The sequence below is a fragment of the Anomaloglossus baeobatrachus genome, chromosome 7, assembly GCF_048569485.1.
Source record: "Anomaloglossus baeobatrachus isolate aAnoBae1 chromosome 7, aAnoBae1.hap1, whole genome shotgun sequence".
Taxonomy (NCBI): domain Eukaryota; kingdom Metazoa; phylum Chordata; class Amphibia; order Anura; family Aromobatidae; genus Anomaloglossus; species Anomaloglossus baeobatrachus.
The window spans coordinates 224,589,063-224,605,053 of record NC_134359.1 but is presented as its reverse complement, the minus strand read 5'-3'; the positions used below and the strand labels follow the sequence as shown (position 1 = coordinate 224,605,053).

The window sequence follows — 15,991 nt, the reverse complement described above, 5'->3', positions numbered from 1 at the left end:
AGATAATAGTTGGTGATTTTAAGATTCTATGGAAAGGGGAGCAGCTAGACGACATTCTGCTGCAAATTCTCTTGAGATGCCAGTTACAGTTCTCCATAGAACTTTATGAGCACCAACTGTCATCTATCTCAGTAATGAGGAAATTTCAGTTTGGAAGGAGAAACTTTACACAGGGCGCCATTCAGTGTAAGGCCGGCTCTGTTAGTGGTTGAGCCCCAATTGTGACATCACTCGTGCAGCCGATTGTGATGTCACGGAATCTGTGGATATAATGAGGAATCTTGCAGAGAGGTTCTTTGTCTGGAGAGGCTCACTGTGTGCGACACTGTAAGCGATTTTCCTCTAGGCTAAAATGCTGTTTAGGCTATTTCTATTATTGATTGTGCTATTAGCACTCGTGGAACCTGCTCCCATCGGTCACCGCAGGAACCATTCAGGAGCGCAGAACAGGATCCATGCCGGTAAGTGCAGGACAGATATACCTCAACTTTCCATACGAAAGCCAGTTTTATTTTTTGAGCCTTTTTTTCTATTTTCTTTAATATAGCCCATATCTGTCTCGTGTGGAGAAAGCTCGGCTCCAAAACCCTCTGCACACGCGATCATCACTGCAATCACCTGTATGTACATGATATTACATCGAGGGGGTCAAATAGTATCCATTGTTTTAATTTTAATTTCAGAAATCAATAAGACACATGAAAATAAGACACTTATCGAGGAAATGTCCTTTTTTTCCTCCACCTGAATTAATCTTTCACTCTCAATTCATGGTGAAAATGTATAAAATCTGTCTTTAGTGAAGACAGATTTTCCTGTTACTGAGATAGGAGATAACAGTTGGTGCTTTTAAGATTCTTTGGAAAGGGGAGGAGCTAGAGGATGACACAGACATTCTGCTGCAAGTTCTCCAGAGATGTCAATTACAGATCTCCATAGAACTTTATGAGCACTAACTGTCATCTATCTCAGTAATGGGGACATTTCAGTTCGAGAGGAGAAAGAAGCAGATTTCGCTAATAAGTTATATTATAAAGTTGCTTATTTTTATATGTATTCATTTTTTGGGGGAAAAATTAAATTGACAGTTCTTTATTGCTGAGTAGTATGGACAGATGAGTAATCTGATAGGACGAGTCCCAGTGTTTAGTGTAATAACACACAGATGAGACATAGCGGATTATTACTAGTGTCTCATCCTGGATACAGGCAGCACTACATGTAACAGAAGGCTGCCCACAAGAGATAGGAATACTTATGGCTCCTCATTTGTCTGTAGTGTTCTTTTTTAATGTCTATTTTTACTTTCTAGGTATCAAAAAACACCTGCGCTATGGTCCGTGCTCAGTAACATGCGGTAAGTAGCTCAGAATCAGATGGTGGGAATAATAGTCACACGTGGCTGGGATGCTCACACGTGGGCTTTCATCTATACATTTGGGGAAATAATAGTAGATTTTTAGATTATTTGGGAATTTCTCCAAGTTTTGATTTTTTTTTTTTATTATACTATAAATAAAATCTGTGCAGTCCTAGAATTATATATAGGAAATGGTCCGAGGTCTGGATTAGGAAGTTATGTACCGAGTACAATGTATATGTTAGTGGCTCTGAATATCCGACATTCTCCTCCAGACTACAGAGAATTACACTGATAGTCGTGTGATAATACAGAAAGTGTTCACAATCTAACTGATGTTTCATTTACCAGGCATTGGCACCAGGGAGGTGTATCTCAACCGCGGATGCCAAGAAAATAATATGGACAAATGTTTTCTCCGCTTCGAAAAGTGCATAGGACCCGCGAGATGTGGATGTAAGTAACAGTGTTAGGCCGCGGTCCCACAACCGATAATCGGATTAAATATGATAATCACATTCGGCTCAAACTCTAATCAGAGTGTGAGCCGTGTCAGTTTACTGAGATCCGATTCTCTCGCTTTATCCGATTCCCTTGGTTTTCTCCCTTGTCTGTGTCCACATAATTTGAACTGCACTCGGATGACATCCAAGTACAGTGTGATGTTTTATAGGCACCCGTAAACTTTCATGGGGGCGCTCCGTCCAATATATGCTGCCACTCATAGCACGCTGCGATTTTTTTTTTCCTTATGCTAAATAGGTATGAGAAAAAAAACGCTGGTCAACAACTGTCCCATAGTATAACATTAGTTCATGGCTATCCGATAAAAAATCAGTCGAGTTATATGTTCGTGTGAGTGCAGCCATATAGTGAGGATGACCAAAAGACATGAGCCCATCTAGTCCAAGCCATTGATGGACACAGAGAGAAGAGGTTCCCTGTGCAAGACCAATATATGGGCCCTTTGCATCCCAAAAGCTCATCATAATACAAAATTCGTCATGCTTTATAGGTGGAAATTGGCACTCTTACCTCTTGGGCCCCTGTGTGGCCGAACAGGGTGCACCAATGATATGTCCACCTCTGGCACAAACAATATATGTGCCTTTTGCAGCTAAAAATCTCAATAAAATGCACAATTTCCCCTGCTTGAAGGTAGAAATGGACCTTCTTACCTCTATGCCCCCTGCGCGACCACACAGGTGGCACCAATCATAAAGCCCGCTTTACACGCTACAATATATCTTACGATGTGTCGGTGGGGTCACGTCGTAAGTGACGCACATCCGGCATCGTAAGGTACATTGCAGTGTGTGACAGGTACATGCGATTGCGATTGAACGTTAAAACGTTCATCACATACACATCGTTGAATCCTGAAGAATTGCTCGTCCGGTTGTTCAATGTTCCCGAGACAGCACACATCGCAGTGTGTGACACCCCGGGAATATTGAACAGATCTTACCTGCCTCCCGCGGCTCCAGCCGGCAATGCGGAAGGAAAGAGGTGGGCGGGATGTTTACGTCCCGCTCATCTCCGTCCCTCCGCTTCTATTGGCCGGCTGCCGCGTGACGTCGATGTGACGCCGAACGTCCCTCCCACTCCAGGGAGTGGACTTTCGCTGCCCACATCGAGGTCGTATGGACGGGTAAGTACGTGTGACGGGGGTTAATCGTTTGTGCGGCACGTTCAACAAATTGAACGTGCCACACATACGATGGGGGCGTTGCAAATCGCATACGATATCGTATGTGAAATTGCAACGTGTAAAGCAGGCTTTAGTCTGCTCTTGGCAAGAATAATATAGGGGAACTTTGCAGCCAAAAAGCTCATCAAAAAGCACAATTTACCCTGCTTTGGTGGTAGAAATGGGCCCCCTGATGCCACAGAGATTGCATCAATGATATATCCACCTCTGGCACAAATAATATATGTGCCTTTTGCAGCTACAAATCTCAATAAAATGCACAATTTCCCCTGCTTTGAAGGTAGAAATGGGCCCTTTTACCTCTATGCCCCCTGCGCGACCAAACAGGTGGCACCAATCATAAGTCTGCTCCTGGCAAGAATAATATAGGGGCACTTTGCAGCCAAAAAGCTCATCAAAAAGCACAATTTCCCCTGCTTTGGTGGTAGAAATGGGCCCCCTGACCTCTTGGGCCACAGAGGTTGCACCAATGATATGTCCACCCCTGCTCCAACCTATTATCTCAGGCAATCCCTATGAGCAGGGAGGTAACACGGATTCAAAATTAGTAAAATTGTGCCCAGAAGACATTTCTGGATGAAAGACTCACATCCAGTAATCTAGTACAGAGATCTAGTTTTTCTGAAACTTTTTTCTCTGTACATAGAGGAAGCCCCTATTATATATTTATAAAAGAACAGATCTCTGTATTCTCCATTATATACTGAAATGGTATAAAAAAATCAACGATCATGTTTCCAAATGAAATCCCCCTCTTTTTTATAGTGTTATCTGGTTCTTCCGTCCACCCGTACCATGTACTTACTTTCCAGCTCTGAACACATTCCAGCTCTGGTTATCTGGTCACTTATGTCCTTTCTTTTTCCTGTTTAGTGGATGACATCAACTCTCCAAATATCTCTCATGATAAGGTCATGTGGATTGTTCCAGCTGCTGGCGCACTTTTTGTCTTTGCAATATCAATTGTTGTCATCTGTAGCCTTCACTATAAGTAAGTATAGTAAGTAATGATTTATGGGCTACACATTAGTCTGTAGAGGAAATATCACATCTTCAGGTTACTCCAGTAATGGGAGTACTTTAGTGATGGCTTCTTGTGTCTCACACAGGTCTCTTAGGAGCTGTGGCCTGGGAGTAACTGATTTGTATATATTAGATTTGCATATACATTATTAAAGGGTTGTTTCCCCTAGTTAAAATAAAAGACCCTGTACTCACCTCCCATTCTGGCACCGTCCCAGCGCTATCAGTAATCGTGGTTCGGGGCTCACGTAAAATTGTGATGTCATGGTAGCCCCTCGTCCAATCACCACCAGCTTCTCCATCCCCGCCTTTGGACCAAATGAATCAACAGGAAGTGAGTGGCAATCACAGCGTCACTTCCTGTTGATTGACTAATTTGGTCCGAAGGTGGGGAGAGAGAAGTTGGCGGTGATTGGACACGGGGGCCTATGACGTCACAATGTCATGTGAGCCCCAAACCGCAGTTACTGACAGCGCTGGAATGGTGCCAAAACGGGAGGTGAGTACAGGGTTTTTTTTATTTTAACTGGGGGAAACAAGTGGAAACAGAAGGGGTTGTCCTAGTAGTGGACAACTTTAAAAGATATTGCTGAATGATATGGACACCAAAATGACTGACTGGTGATAGTTCTATAGATTTGACGAGATAAAATGTATCATGATTACATTTTGCAGAATAGAGACGTTTTCCTTCCTTTCAATTTCACTTTTATTTTACAATTTTATAGATGTCTGCTAAAAAACAAGACTATGAAGGACACAGAAATGGATGCTGACGACATTAGAGAGAGCGACCCAAACTTAAATGGTAAGTACAGATGATAAAACTGTTAAAGAAACACTCCGGCTAAATATATATCATCAATCCCTTCTGGATACATCTGTAGTTTAGTGTATGTGATATGAAAAAACGTATCCTTTGCCATCTTCTCTGGTTTTCGCGCCATTTTGATCGCCTTCTGACCGCCATCCAACTTTGTTGGTACACACTGAGGACATTCAGATTGGTGTTCATCATTATATAAAATGAATTTAATTGAAAAACAACATTATATTAAAAAAAATAGTCTTAAAAGATCTTGTTAGGAAATGATCCTTAGACATAGGGTAGAAACACGATGGAAGCTTTTGTTTTAGAAATGCTGATTTCACTGTTCTGTGTTATAGGAAAACATGAGGACTACATATCAATTACAATTGATGATTCTCCTCAAGGAACTATGGATGATCAGAGAGACGTCTTCACAGGCAGCAAGATCTCTGTGCCTGGCCCCCCTGATAATATCAGCCCCGGTGAGGAAGTGGTCACCTCCTCTAACAGTAAGTTCTCGGGGATTTTAGAAAAACAACCTAATATAAATAAAATAGGTCCTATAGGAACTTGTCCCTGAAAGAATAGGTAATATATTGGTAGTTAGAGACAGGTTTTTGTGGGCCCCAGGCAAAAGAGTATTAGTGGGCCCCATCCACACACAGACACGCACATATACATACATACAGGCATATGTACATACTCATATTTAAAGACAAATTCAGAAAAATACATATAAACAGACAAATCCATACACAGTCATATTCACTGACACACATAGATATACACATCATACACACACAGACACATTGGAGATATTATTAATATGGGGAAGCCGGCAGCAGCATCTCTCACCTCCCCCGCTTGTCTCCCATCCAGCAACTCCAGGGCATGTGGCTGTGCTGCACTGATTGGTGGCCGTCACTAACAGACACGGCCGCACATAGAGCTCACTGACACTGCTGGATATATACATCACAGGAGAGGCTGGGGCATACACATTACTGGGGAGCATGCACATTACTGAGGAAGGGGGCATACAGCAATTGAATTGAAGGGCATACAGCTCTGAGGGTTATACAGCACTGGGGTGGAGGAGGATATACAGCTCTGGGGGGGTATACAGCACTGGGGTGGAGAAGGATATACAGCTCTGGGGGGTATACAGCACTGGGGTGGAAGGGACATAGAGCTCTGGGGTTATACAACACTTGGGTTAAGGGGACATTCAGCTCTGGGGGTATAGAAGTATGCAGCCCCCACATTCCTCCATATAACAAAAGGCACCCTTATTGCTCCACATAATTTAATGTAGCCTCATATTACTCCATATAATGCACCCGCATATTCTTTTATAGAGTTCTGTAGCCCCCATAGTCCTCCATATAGAATAATGCACCAAATATTCCTCCATATAATAGAATGCACCCCATGTTGCTCTGCATAATATAATGCAGCTTGATATTCCTCTATATAGTATTATGTAGTCCCCATGTGGCAGCATCATGCAGCCCCCATGTGGCAGCATCATGAAGCCCCCATGTGGCATCATCATGCAGCCCCCATGTGGCATCATCATGCAGCCCCCATGTGGCATCATCATGCAGCCCCCATGTGGCAGCATTATGCAGCCCCCATGTGGCAGCATCATGCAGCCCCCATTTGGCAGCACTATGCAGCCCCCATGTGGCAGCATCATGCAGTCACTATATGGCAACGTCATGCAGCCCCCATGTGGAAGCACTATGCAGCCCCCATGTGGCAGCATCATGCAGCCCCCATGTAGCAGCATTATGCAGCCCCCATATCGTTTAATGCAGCTCGTCTGGCCACAATGATTAAATAGTCGTCTGGCCACAAAGATTAATATAATACATACTCACTTGTCCTCGTTCTCCCGCTTCTCCAGTCTCCTCAGCGTCCACTGTTCTGCCGCTCTTACAGCTCAGGATACAGACGCGCACACTAATGACGTCATCACGCTCCTCTGTATTGAGCTGTCAGAGGCAGAGCACAGACAGACGCTGCAGGAGAATGATGAGAGAGAGCGCGCCGCTCCCTTTATCCCCATTGCGTTCAATTGTATCGGCATCTGCGATGCCGATACAATTGAAAGTTCAATCCTCAGCGGGGGAGAGGGGAGGGGGGCCCGCGGGAAGGGTGGCACCTGGCCTCTCTGACTCATGGGATCCAAAGCGGCCGCGTTGCCTGCCGCCATTGGCGGTATGCCACCCTGCCGTCTGCGAGTGGGCCCCCTCGGCGGTCTAGGGCCCCGGCACTTGCCCGGGTGTGCCGAGTTCTGACGCCGGACCTGGTTAGAGACTTGGTTCCTCTAATGTCATAGTTTAATGTACCCTTTGGAGGTTACAGGGATGTTGCTATGGTTCTAAAAGATCAGGGACCTGAGCACCAAAACACGTCTCCCTATATAATCTGGCTACCACTTAAAAGAAGATGTATACATACTGTGTATCCCCAGAAATAAGAAACTGTCTTATATTATTGTCTGCCTCCAAAAATACACTACAGCTTATTTTCGGGGTAAAGCTTATTTATGGGGAAAGACGGGTTGGGGGTAAATTTACCCCCCAATAAAGGCAGACACTCCCCCAGAGAATTATCCTCCCTGTTCTTTTAGAATGCAATAGTAACCAGAATACTTCAAAAATTATCATTCCCCTTCCACTAATTAATGCCTCAAAGTCAGTGTGCCAAGCAGAAGGGGGCCTCTAAAAATAATTGTGTATAATAGAAAGTAGTAAAGCTCCCAATGTGCACCTAGCAAGTAATAATGCCCGATATGCTCCTTTGAAGGTTATAATATTCCAAGGGCCTGCTTCAAGTAATATATCCCCTTCAGTATCCCCTTTAACTAAAAATGGCCCTAAAAAATTAATAATTCCCACTGAAAGCTTCATTCAAACCTAATAATGTACCTATGTAAACCAAATAATGACTTCAGTTCCTCCACAGGCTCCCTATATACTGTATGATGGTCCCACAGCTCTCTATATACTGTGTATATATATATATATATATATATAAGCCATAAAGATTATACTCTCCTAATCTTGATCCCGGTACCACAGCCTTTATCTCCTCATCTAGAGGTGGTGCAACGCAATGATGTGGTTGTGCTGCCTGCTTGGGCATGCTGACTTCTCGTATGTTTTAGGTCTATTGCTGTCTGCGACTTAGGAGATGGGCAGTGATAGAGGACAGAGCTTTTTCTCCTTTCTCTGTCATGGGACTGAATTGTTTCGGCAGACACAGAAGATCTGAAGCTCCAGGCAAGACGTTCAGTGCTGAAGCCCCAGATCTTTGATGCTAGCAACGCCTCTGGAGAGTTCTAATAACATATATATTGTGTTAATCACCAATAAGTATATATATTTTATTAATTATATTTTCAATCTTTTCCATTACAGGAAATCATGAGGTCGTAATAACTTTCCCAAATGAGAATGTTCATCATGAACCTTTGGCTGAAGAGGGAGACGTCCTCCAGGAAACCAAGATCAACACGGCTGAACCCAGTGATGCAATACTCACCATCAGCCTTAATGGGAATGTGGTCACCCCCTCTGAGGGTAAGTTTCAGAACTATTATTAGAAATAAATGTAAAGACTACATATATATATATATATATATATATATATATATATATATATATATATATATATATATATATATATATATATATATATATATAAAATAAATAAATAAAAACTGTTAATGCCAAGATAATAAATCTACTAATATGATGTCTGAAAGTCTGCAAGATTGTAGAAAACATATGTTGAAGAGCAGGCCAGCAACCATTGGGAGAGTCTTGACAAATGTGGCGCTGCTCTACGGTGGCGTTTCCTTGTATCGCTCTATATAACTGACAGGTCTTTTCCCATATCTTTAATTTGGGCAGACCTGTCAATCAACTGAAGCGCCGAAGGGAGAAGCCGGCGGCTGGCAGTGCCGGATCAGTCAGGTCTCACTATAGTCCGCGAGTGCCTCTTCAAGCTATGCTTTTTCTGAAGCAAAGAGCATTTCTCTGGAGATTGGGTCCCTCTTTTCTCAGTTTAATGTACCATTTATAAGTTATAATAATCTGTAAATGTTAATAATCTTTAATAACATATTTCATTTTATTAAATTTAATTTCAATATTTTGTGTTACAGGAGAACTTGAGATTTGTGGACTGGAGCTGAAAAAGTCCATAACTAAGCCGGACTTAGATGATTACAAACGGAAACCTCCATCCATTCTAAAAGGAAGAAATCAAGTTAAAAATCAAAACAAAGGGAAGAGAGTTACTTTTCAAGAATCAGATAATCAATATGTTTATATATATGATTCTGAGTCCTCACAACCTGGACGTCTGATGAGATATTTCCGAGACGGTAAGATAAACTCCATTGCGTTGCGGAGAAAAAAAAAGTGTGTTTTTAATATCTCAGCTCAAATTTTATCAGATCATCTTTGATTTATTTCAAAATGACTCAGGGGCCTGATTTTTTAAATCTTTTACACCAGTATTCTGATATAAAAACTTTTGAAAACCTGCAAAATTTTGTTGCAAGTCCAAGCTGCCCTAAAATTTAGCAATTTTTGGTGTTCCTCACACTATATTTGCCCATCTCCAACAAAGTGGGCAAATGGGAGATGGGGCAACCGACGCTCATCAAATTCATGATGAACAGTATCGATTGCTAAGCCACAACTCTTACTCCAGCAGGGACTGGAGTGGGATTTGGGGCAAGGCCTCAGAAATACACACTACTCTTCAGACGCTCATGATTCATGAGGAAGCCTTCTCATAAAGACCAACGTGAAGAAGTTGTTTTGGGAGTATTGTCTTGAAAAATTGTGGAATAACTATTGGTGGATGAACCAATGATCCCAGTATTTCATTCACTTCCCAAAATTCACCAGTCTTTTTCTCCACCGACCATGCGTCTCGTTGTGATGAGAATAAGTGCATGGATTAAACTTCTGGGGTCTTTTGTGAGGAATTATTACAGCCCCTAACAAGTGTGGGAGATTCCTGGGTGTTTAAGGTGCATAAACGTGTTCTCCAAACATTGTCGGTTGTCAAATGGTTGATGGGCCATGTTTAACCATAGGATTTAGCGGTCACCGCCCTGTCCCATTATCAGTTCTGATGCTTATCATGGATATAGTAAAAAATGAGTTCCTAATTCCTTTTGTGAATTATTACTTCCTTTTTATTAATGATGATGATTACAAACTAATCAGTATATAAGTCATAAATGGATGAGATGGGAATAGCTTTTTATATTTAAGAATTAGTTTAGTATAAAAGTCTTTATTTCCTACAGATTAGCCCCAAAATCTGATATGTAGGCTATAAACTGTTATTTATATCAAATTGGATTCTGTAATAAGTGCATAGATTAGTGCTGTAATATTTTGTGTATTCTCCTAATGGGATGTTGTGTAAAAAAATGTGCATTGTGTGTTTCCTATATGTAGTATTCTGCTACTTCATGTTTGGTCATAATTCATTAATGTTTCTGCAGAAAAATCAAGAGTGGAGTCACACTGACTTCCAACGATGCATGAGGAATCCAGCGGGGGCAACAACACCGCTCCAACTGCATTACATGGTGGCTACCATGTAAGGATGAGGCAACCTGGGATTAAACAACAAGAGGCAGTTTCCGGGCTCGGTTTCTGCTCTCACCCATGGATAACACACTTGCCGGACTGGATATTCCTCAGTAAGACATCTTCAAAGACTAATGACTTACCTGCTGTACAAAGACGCAGATTCTGGGCTCAGTCTCTGCTTTCACCCACTGGATATGACACTTACTGGACTTTCCGCAGTCAGATGTATTCACAGACAAGTGACTTTCCTGCTGCATAAAAAGGCAGAATTCCGGGCTCGGTTTCTGCTCTCACCAATGGATATTACAAATATCAGACTTTCCGCAGTCAGACGTATTCACAAACAAGTGACTTTCCTGCTGCATAAAGAGGCAGAATTCCGGGCTCGGTCTCTGCTCTCACCGATGGATATTACAAATATCAGACTTTCCGCAGTCAGACGTATTCACAAACAAGTGACTTTCCTGCTGCATAAAAAGGCAGAATTCCGGGCTCGGTCTCTGCTCTCACCAATGGATATTACAAATATCAGACTTTCCGCAGTCAGACGTATTCACAAACAAGTGACTTTCCTGCTGCATAAAGAGGCAGAATTCCGGGCTCGGTCTCTGCTCTCACCGATGGATATGACAAATATCAGACTTTCCGCAGTCAGACGTATTCACAGACAAGTGAATTACCTGCTGCGTCAAGAGGCAGAATTCCGGACTCTGTCTCTGCTCTCACCGATGGATATGACAAATATCAGACTTTCCGCAGTCAGATGTATTCACAGACATGTGACTTACCTGCTGCGTCAAGAGGCAGAATTCCGGGCTCGGTCTCTGCTCTCACCGATGGATATGACAAATATCAGACTTTCCGCAGTCAGATGTATTCACAGACAAGTGACTTACCTGCTGCGTCAAGAGGCAGAATTCCGGGCTCGGTCTCTGCTCTCAAAAATCCACAGCCCAAGGGAAGGGCAATCCTTCAGCCATGGTTCCCTAGAGGTTTCCTCCATTGGGGGTTTTTCCTCTCCTGAGTGCTGAAGGACGACTCTTCGTGAGTCAAGGGCCCATCGTCATCTGGGCCACATTTAAGACCATTTCCCTGACTTCTAATGGAAACTTCCATATTTTCCAACTTGAATAAATTTAATAATCGAGTCAGTATATATCATGTTTATCTGAGTCATTTTTGGATCTTTACAGTATCGCACAATATACACAGCACTAAACGTTTTTGTATAGTCATTACCATCACACTTGGCTGATTATAATCCCGTTTTCTCACACACGTAAACTAAAGTACAGGTGGTGTTGTGATTAAAAACAATATATCCCCTTATTGACATACAATCTACATACAGTGGGTGAAGTAAGTATTGAACACATCACCAATTTCTAAGTAGATATATTTCTAAAGATGCTGTTGACATGAATTTTTCACCAGATGTCGGAAACAACCCATCCAATCTACACAACCAAATACATCAAACCATAGATGTGCATAAATTGAGTGATGTGTAATAATGAGAAATAACACTGGAAAAAAGAATTGAACACATGAAGAAAGAGAGGTGCAAAAAGCCATGGAAAGTCATGACACTCTTTGGATGCCATAATACACACTATGTTTGGAGGTGAGGGAGTAAATATAAATCATGGGGTTCTAATATGGCCCCTCTCCCCAAAAAAAATAATTAACATTCGGATGGGTCATATAAGTGCATATCTCACAACTTTACAGACCTTACAAAGTAATTTTCCTTCTACTGAAGCCCTTAGATTCCTTTTTCATTGCACACATAAAGTATGATGCCAAAAAAGTGCCTCTCAAACACTGTATGATACCACCATAGTGAATTCCTCCATAGCATCCTCCACATACACAGTATCATTACCCTAATGTACACCCCCTCAACTACCCCGGCAAAGTACAGTGACCCCAAACACAGTATGATCCCCAACGGTGACCCCCACACAGCCCTCTAGGTAGTATACTGGGCCTACATACTGTATAATAGCTCCCACACCCCTTCAAACTGTAAAATGGCCCCTACTAGCCCTCCAAACAGCTACACAACACTCCGCATAGTATGATGAACCCCACAGAAACCTTCACATTGTATAATTGCTTGTTTGCATACAGTATAATGGCCCTCAAATAGCTCTCCATAAAGTATAAAGGCTCCCTCATAGCCATCCAAATATTATAATGGCCCCCACATAGCTTTCCATATGACATAATGCATCCCCCATATAGTATAATGGGCCTTACATAGTCCTTCATATAGTATAATGCACTCCCATAGTCCTCTATATAGAATAATGCACACCACATAGTCTTCTTTATAGAATAATGCACACCACATAGTCCTCCATATTGTATAATGCACACCCTATAGTTCTCCATATAGAATAATGCACACCCCATAGTCCTCCAAATAGTATAATGCACACTCCAGAGTCCTCCATAGAGGATAATGCACACCCCATAGTCCTCCAAATAGTATAATGCACACTCCCAAGTCCTCCATATAGGATAATGCACACCCTATCGTCCTCTATATGGTATTATGGCCACCATTGTACTCATTGATTTAAAAAACAAATCTGGTCTCTGTTTTGAGAGGTTTGCAGCTCTGGTCTTTCTGACACAGCAGGAGCGCTGTAGTGACATCATTGCTCTGGCTGCTTTGAGAAGTCAGACACCGTGGAAGAATGATGGAGGACGGAGCATGAGAGGACCACTCCCGCTTTCATCATTGCTTTACTGTATCTTTATCCAGGTTGCCGATACAGTTGAAAAAAATTCACAAGATTTCCCAATACAAATTTTTATTACAACAAAATATTAAAATTTACACACACCGTGCAAAGAACACATTAAACATGTATAGACAAACAATGCAATCCTTATATCATAGTATGTATAGGGTACAGCTTGTTATTCCATAGAATTAAATTAACATATGGAAAAAATACACCCCATTAAATGCAGCCTTCCAACATATAGACTTTAATCTCCTTGGAGCCAATATAGACAAAAAGATAAAGATTATGTGGATATTGGCTAGCCAGTAGCCCACGATATACCTCAGAAGGCAGGGTTGAACAGAAACCAGACTTACACCATAATGGTAATATTCACACAAGGACATAAGATCTACACATAATTAGTAAGGAGTAGAGTTGAGCGATGTTCGATTCTAACGGTTCACCAATTTCAAATTCGAGTGATTTTGGGGGGTGTTCGAGTCGTTCGACGAACTCAAATGATTTGCTTCAAATTTGGCAGTTCGAGTTACGTTTGAGAACGGTTCGATCACCAAAAAGCGTAGCTAGTTACTAGCTGGCTTTTCACTGTAATACTGTGAGTCCCTGTGAATCATGATATTATCAAAATTCAGCGTATAGTGTGCGGGGAGGACGGGGTTTAGATCAGTGCTGCTGAGTGCTGAAAGAATGGCGATCGCCATTTATTTATTTTTTTTTTCCTAACCGCGCGTACAATGGGGCGGGCCAGGCTGTCAGACAATCACAGACACACACAGCAAAGTGGATTTTTGCCAAACAAGCAAGGGCATGTGTATGGAAGAAGCATGTGTATGTGCAAGAGCATGGACATGCATGTCACATGTCTTTGCCCTATAAGAAACGGCCATTTTCCCCATCGCCGCCATTATCTCTCTGCTGCGGGTGGGTGACAGTCACCGCTCCTGCTGCTGCTGTGTGCGCTATAGACAGAGAGTGCAATCTCGCTTTTGGGATTAGGGACTACTTGTAATTTCAGCCCTTTTCAGTGCTACATTACAGCCATTCATAGCCATTGTTGCTAGGCAGGTCTGAGCCAGCACTGTGCAGGGGTTTATATCACAGCGTCTGGCTACATAAGCTCAGGCACTTCAGGGATATTACGTGAGGGTTCCTCTGCTGACAATTTTGCTACACCACCTCTGCATTGTACACCACATCTCCATTGTTGCTACGCAATTTTACTTGCAAAAAGTGCAGGCAGTTTTAGGGGCATACTTTCATTATCTGGGATACTACGTTAGGGTTTCTTTCCTGTCAAGGAAGATACACCACCTGTGCATTTGAAAAGCACCTGTCCCTTGTTGCTATGCAATTTTACTTGCAAAAAGTGCAGGCAGTTTTAGGGGCATACTTTTATTATCTGGGATACTACGTTAGGGTTCCTCTGCTGACAATTTGCTATACCACCTCTGCATTGTACACCACATATCCATTTTTGCTACGCAATTTTACTTGCCAAAAATGCTGACAGTTTTAGGGGCATACTAAAATTTTCTGGGATACAGTGGTACCTTGCTTAACGAGAACAATCCGTTCTGGGATTGTGCTTGTTAACCCCATTACGACCGCGTTACGTTTTAAAACGGCACTAAAAAAGGGTACTTATTCCTTTCTGCCGTTTTAAAACGGCGGTCGGAAAAAAGGGTCTAGCGCCCCCCAGAGTCAGAAAATTTCCGGGGTCTCAGCTGCCGGGGGTAGCTGAGACCCTGGAGATCATGATTCGGGCCGGTTTTTCCGGTCCCCGCTCACCTGATGACCGGTATACACCGTATACCGATCATCAAGTTATAGTAAATGACCGCGCCGGTAAAAAATCATTTATCTCCCATCTGGCATAAACAAACATGCCAGATGGGAGATAAATCTTTTTCCCGGTTCCCTCCGGTCCCCTCGGTATCCCCAAAGTGCCCCCCCCGACCCCCAACCCCCTCCCGAAAATCCAAGATGGCCGCGCGCACCGCCGATCACAGCAGCGCGCCGGCCGCATTTACAGTGTTCCTATGGTTTCTGTCGTATGTGCCATAACACATACGACAGAAACCTGCTCCCTAGGCCCTGCCGGGTCCCCCCCTACCCCCCCCTGGTGTCCCCCCGGTGTCCCCCGGTGTCATACATACCGGAGCGCTGATCCCCCGTGGCCCCCTCCTCCGGCTCCTTCTCTGCAGACTCCGGTCACATGTGCCGAGCAGATGACAGCTTCCTGTGTTCAGGACGCTGGCTGCTGATGCTGCTCAGCACTGTGCAGCTGTGACCCGGGGAGGGTGGGTGCAGCTTTTTGCACCCACTCTCCTCAAATGGAGGGTCTGCCCTCCTAGAAAATGGGGGATACGTTCCCTGAACGTGTCCCCCATATTCTAGAAGGTCCAGAGGCGACGTGGGACATCCAAATGGATTATAGTGGATTTTTTTTTCCTTTTCAATAAATTGGTCAATCAGGGAATGTTTGGGGGAGTGTTTTTTCAAATAAATTTTTTTTTGTTGTCAATTTTTTTTCTTATTACTGTCAATTAGTTATGTCGGGTATCTGATAGACGCCGTGACATAACTAATTGCTGGGCTTGATGCCAGGTGACATTACACACCTGGTATCAACCCCATTCATTACCCCGTTAGCCAACGCACCAGGGCGCGGGATGAGCTGGGGCGAAGCGCCAG

At 43.0% G+C, this 15,991-nt stretch overlaps 1 protein-coding gene across 1 annotated transcript; it reads left to right on the top strand.

Annotated features, from left to right (window-relative positions):
* Positions 1–314: 314 nt before the first annotated feature.
* Positions 315–11,504, top strand: LOC142245303 (uncharacterized). The gene is made up of 9 exons (XM_075317916.1): positions 315–461; positions 1,313–1,357; positions 1,712–1,816; positions 3,945–4,062; positions 4,823–4,902; positions 5,262–5,414; positions 8,334–8,495; positions 9,083–9,304; positions 10,445–11,504. Exons 1-9 carry the CDS (start codon positions 353–355, stop codon positions 10,468–10,470), a joined length of 1,020 nt encoding a protein of 339 aa, XP_075174031.1. The 5' UTR covers positions 315–352; the 3' UTR covers positions 10,471–11,504.
* Positions 11,505–15,991: the final 4,487 nt, after the last annotated feature.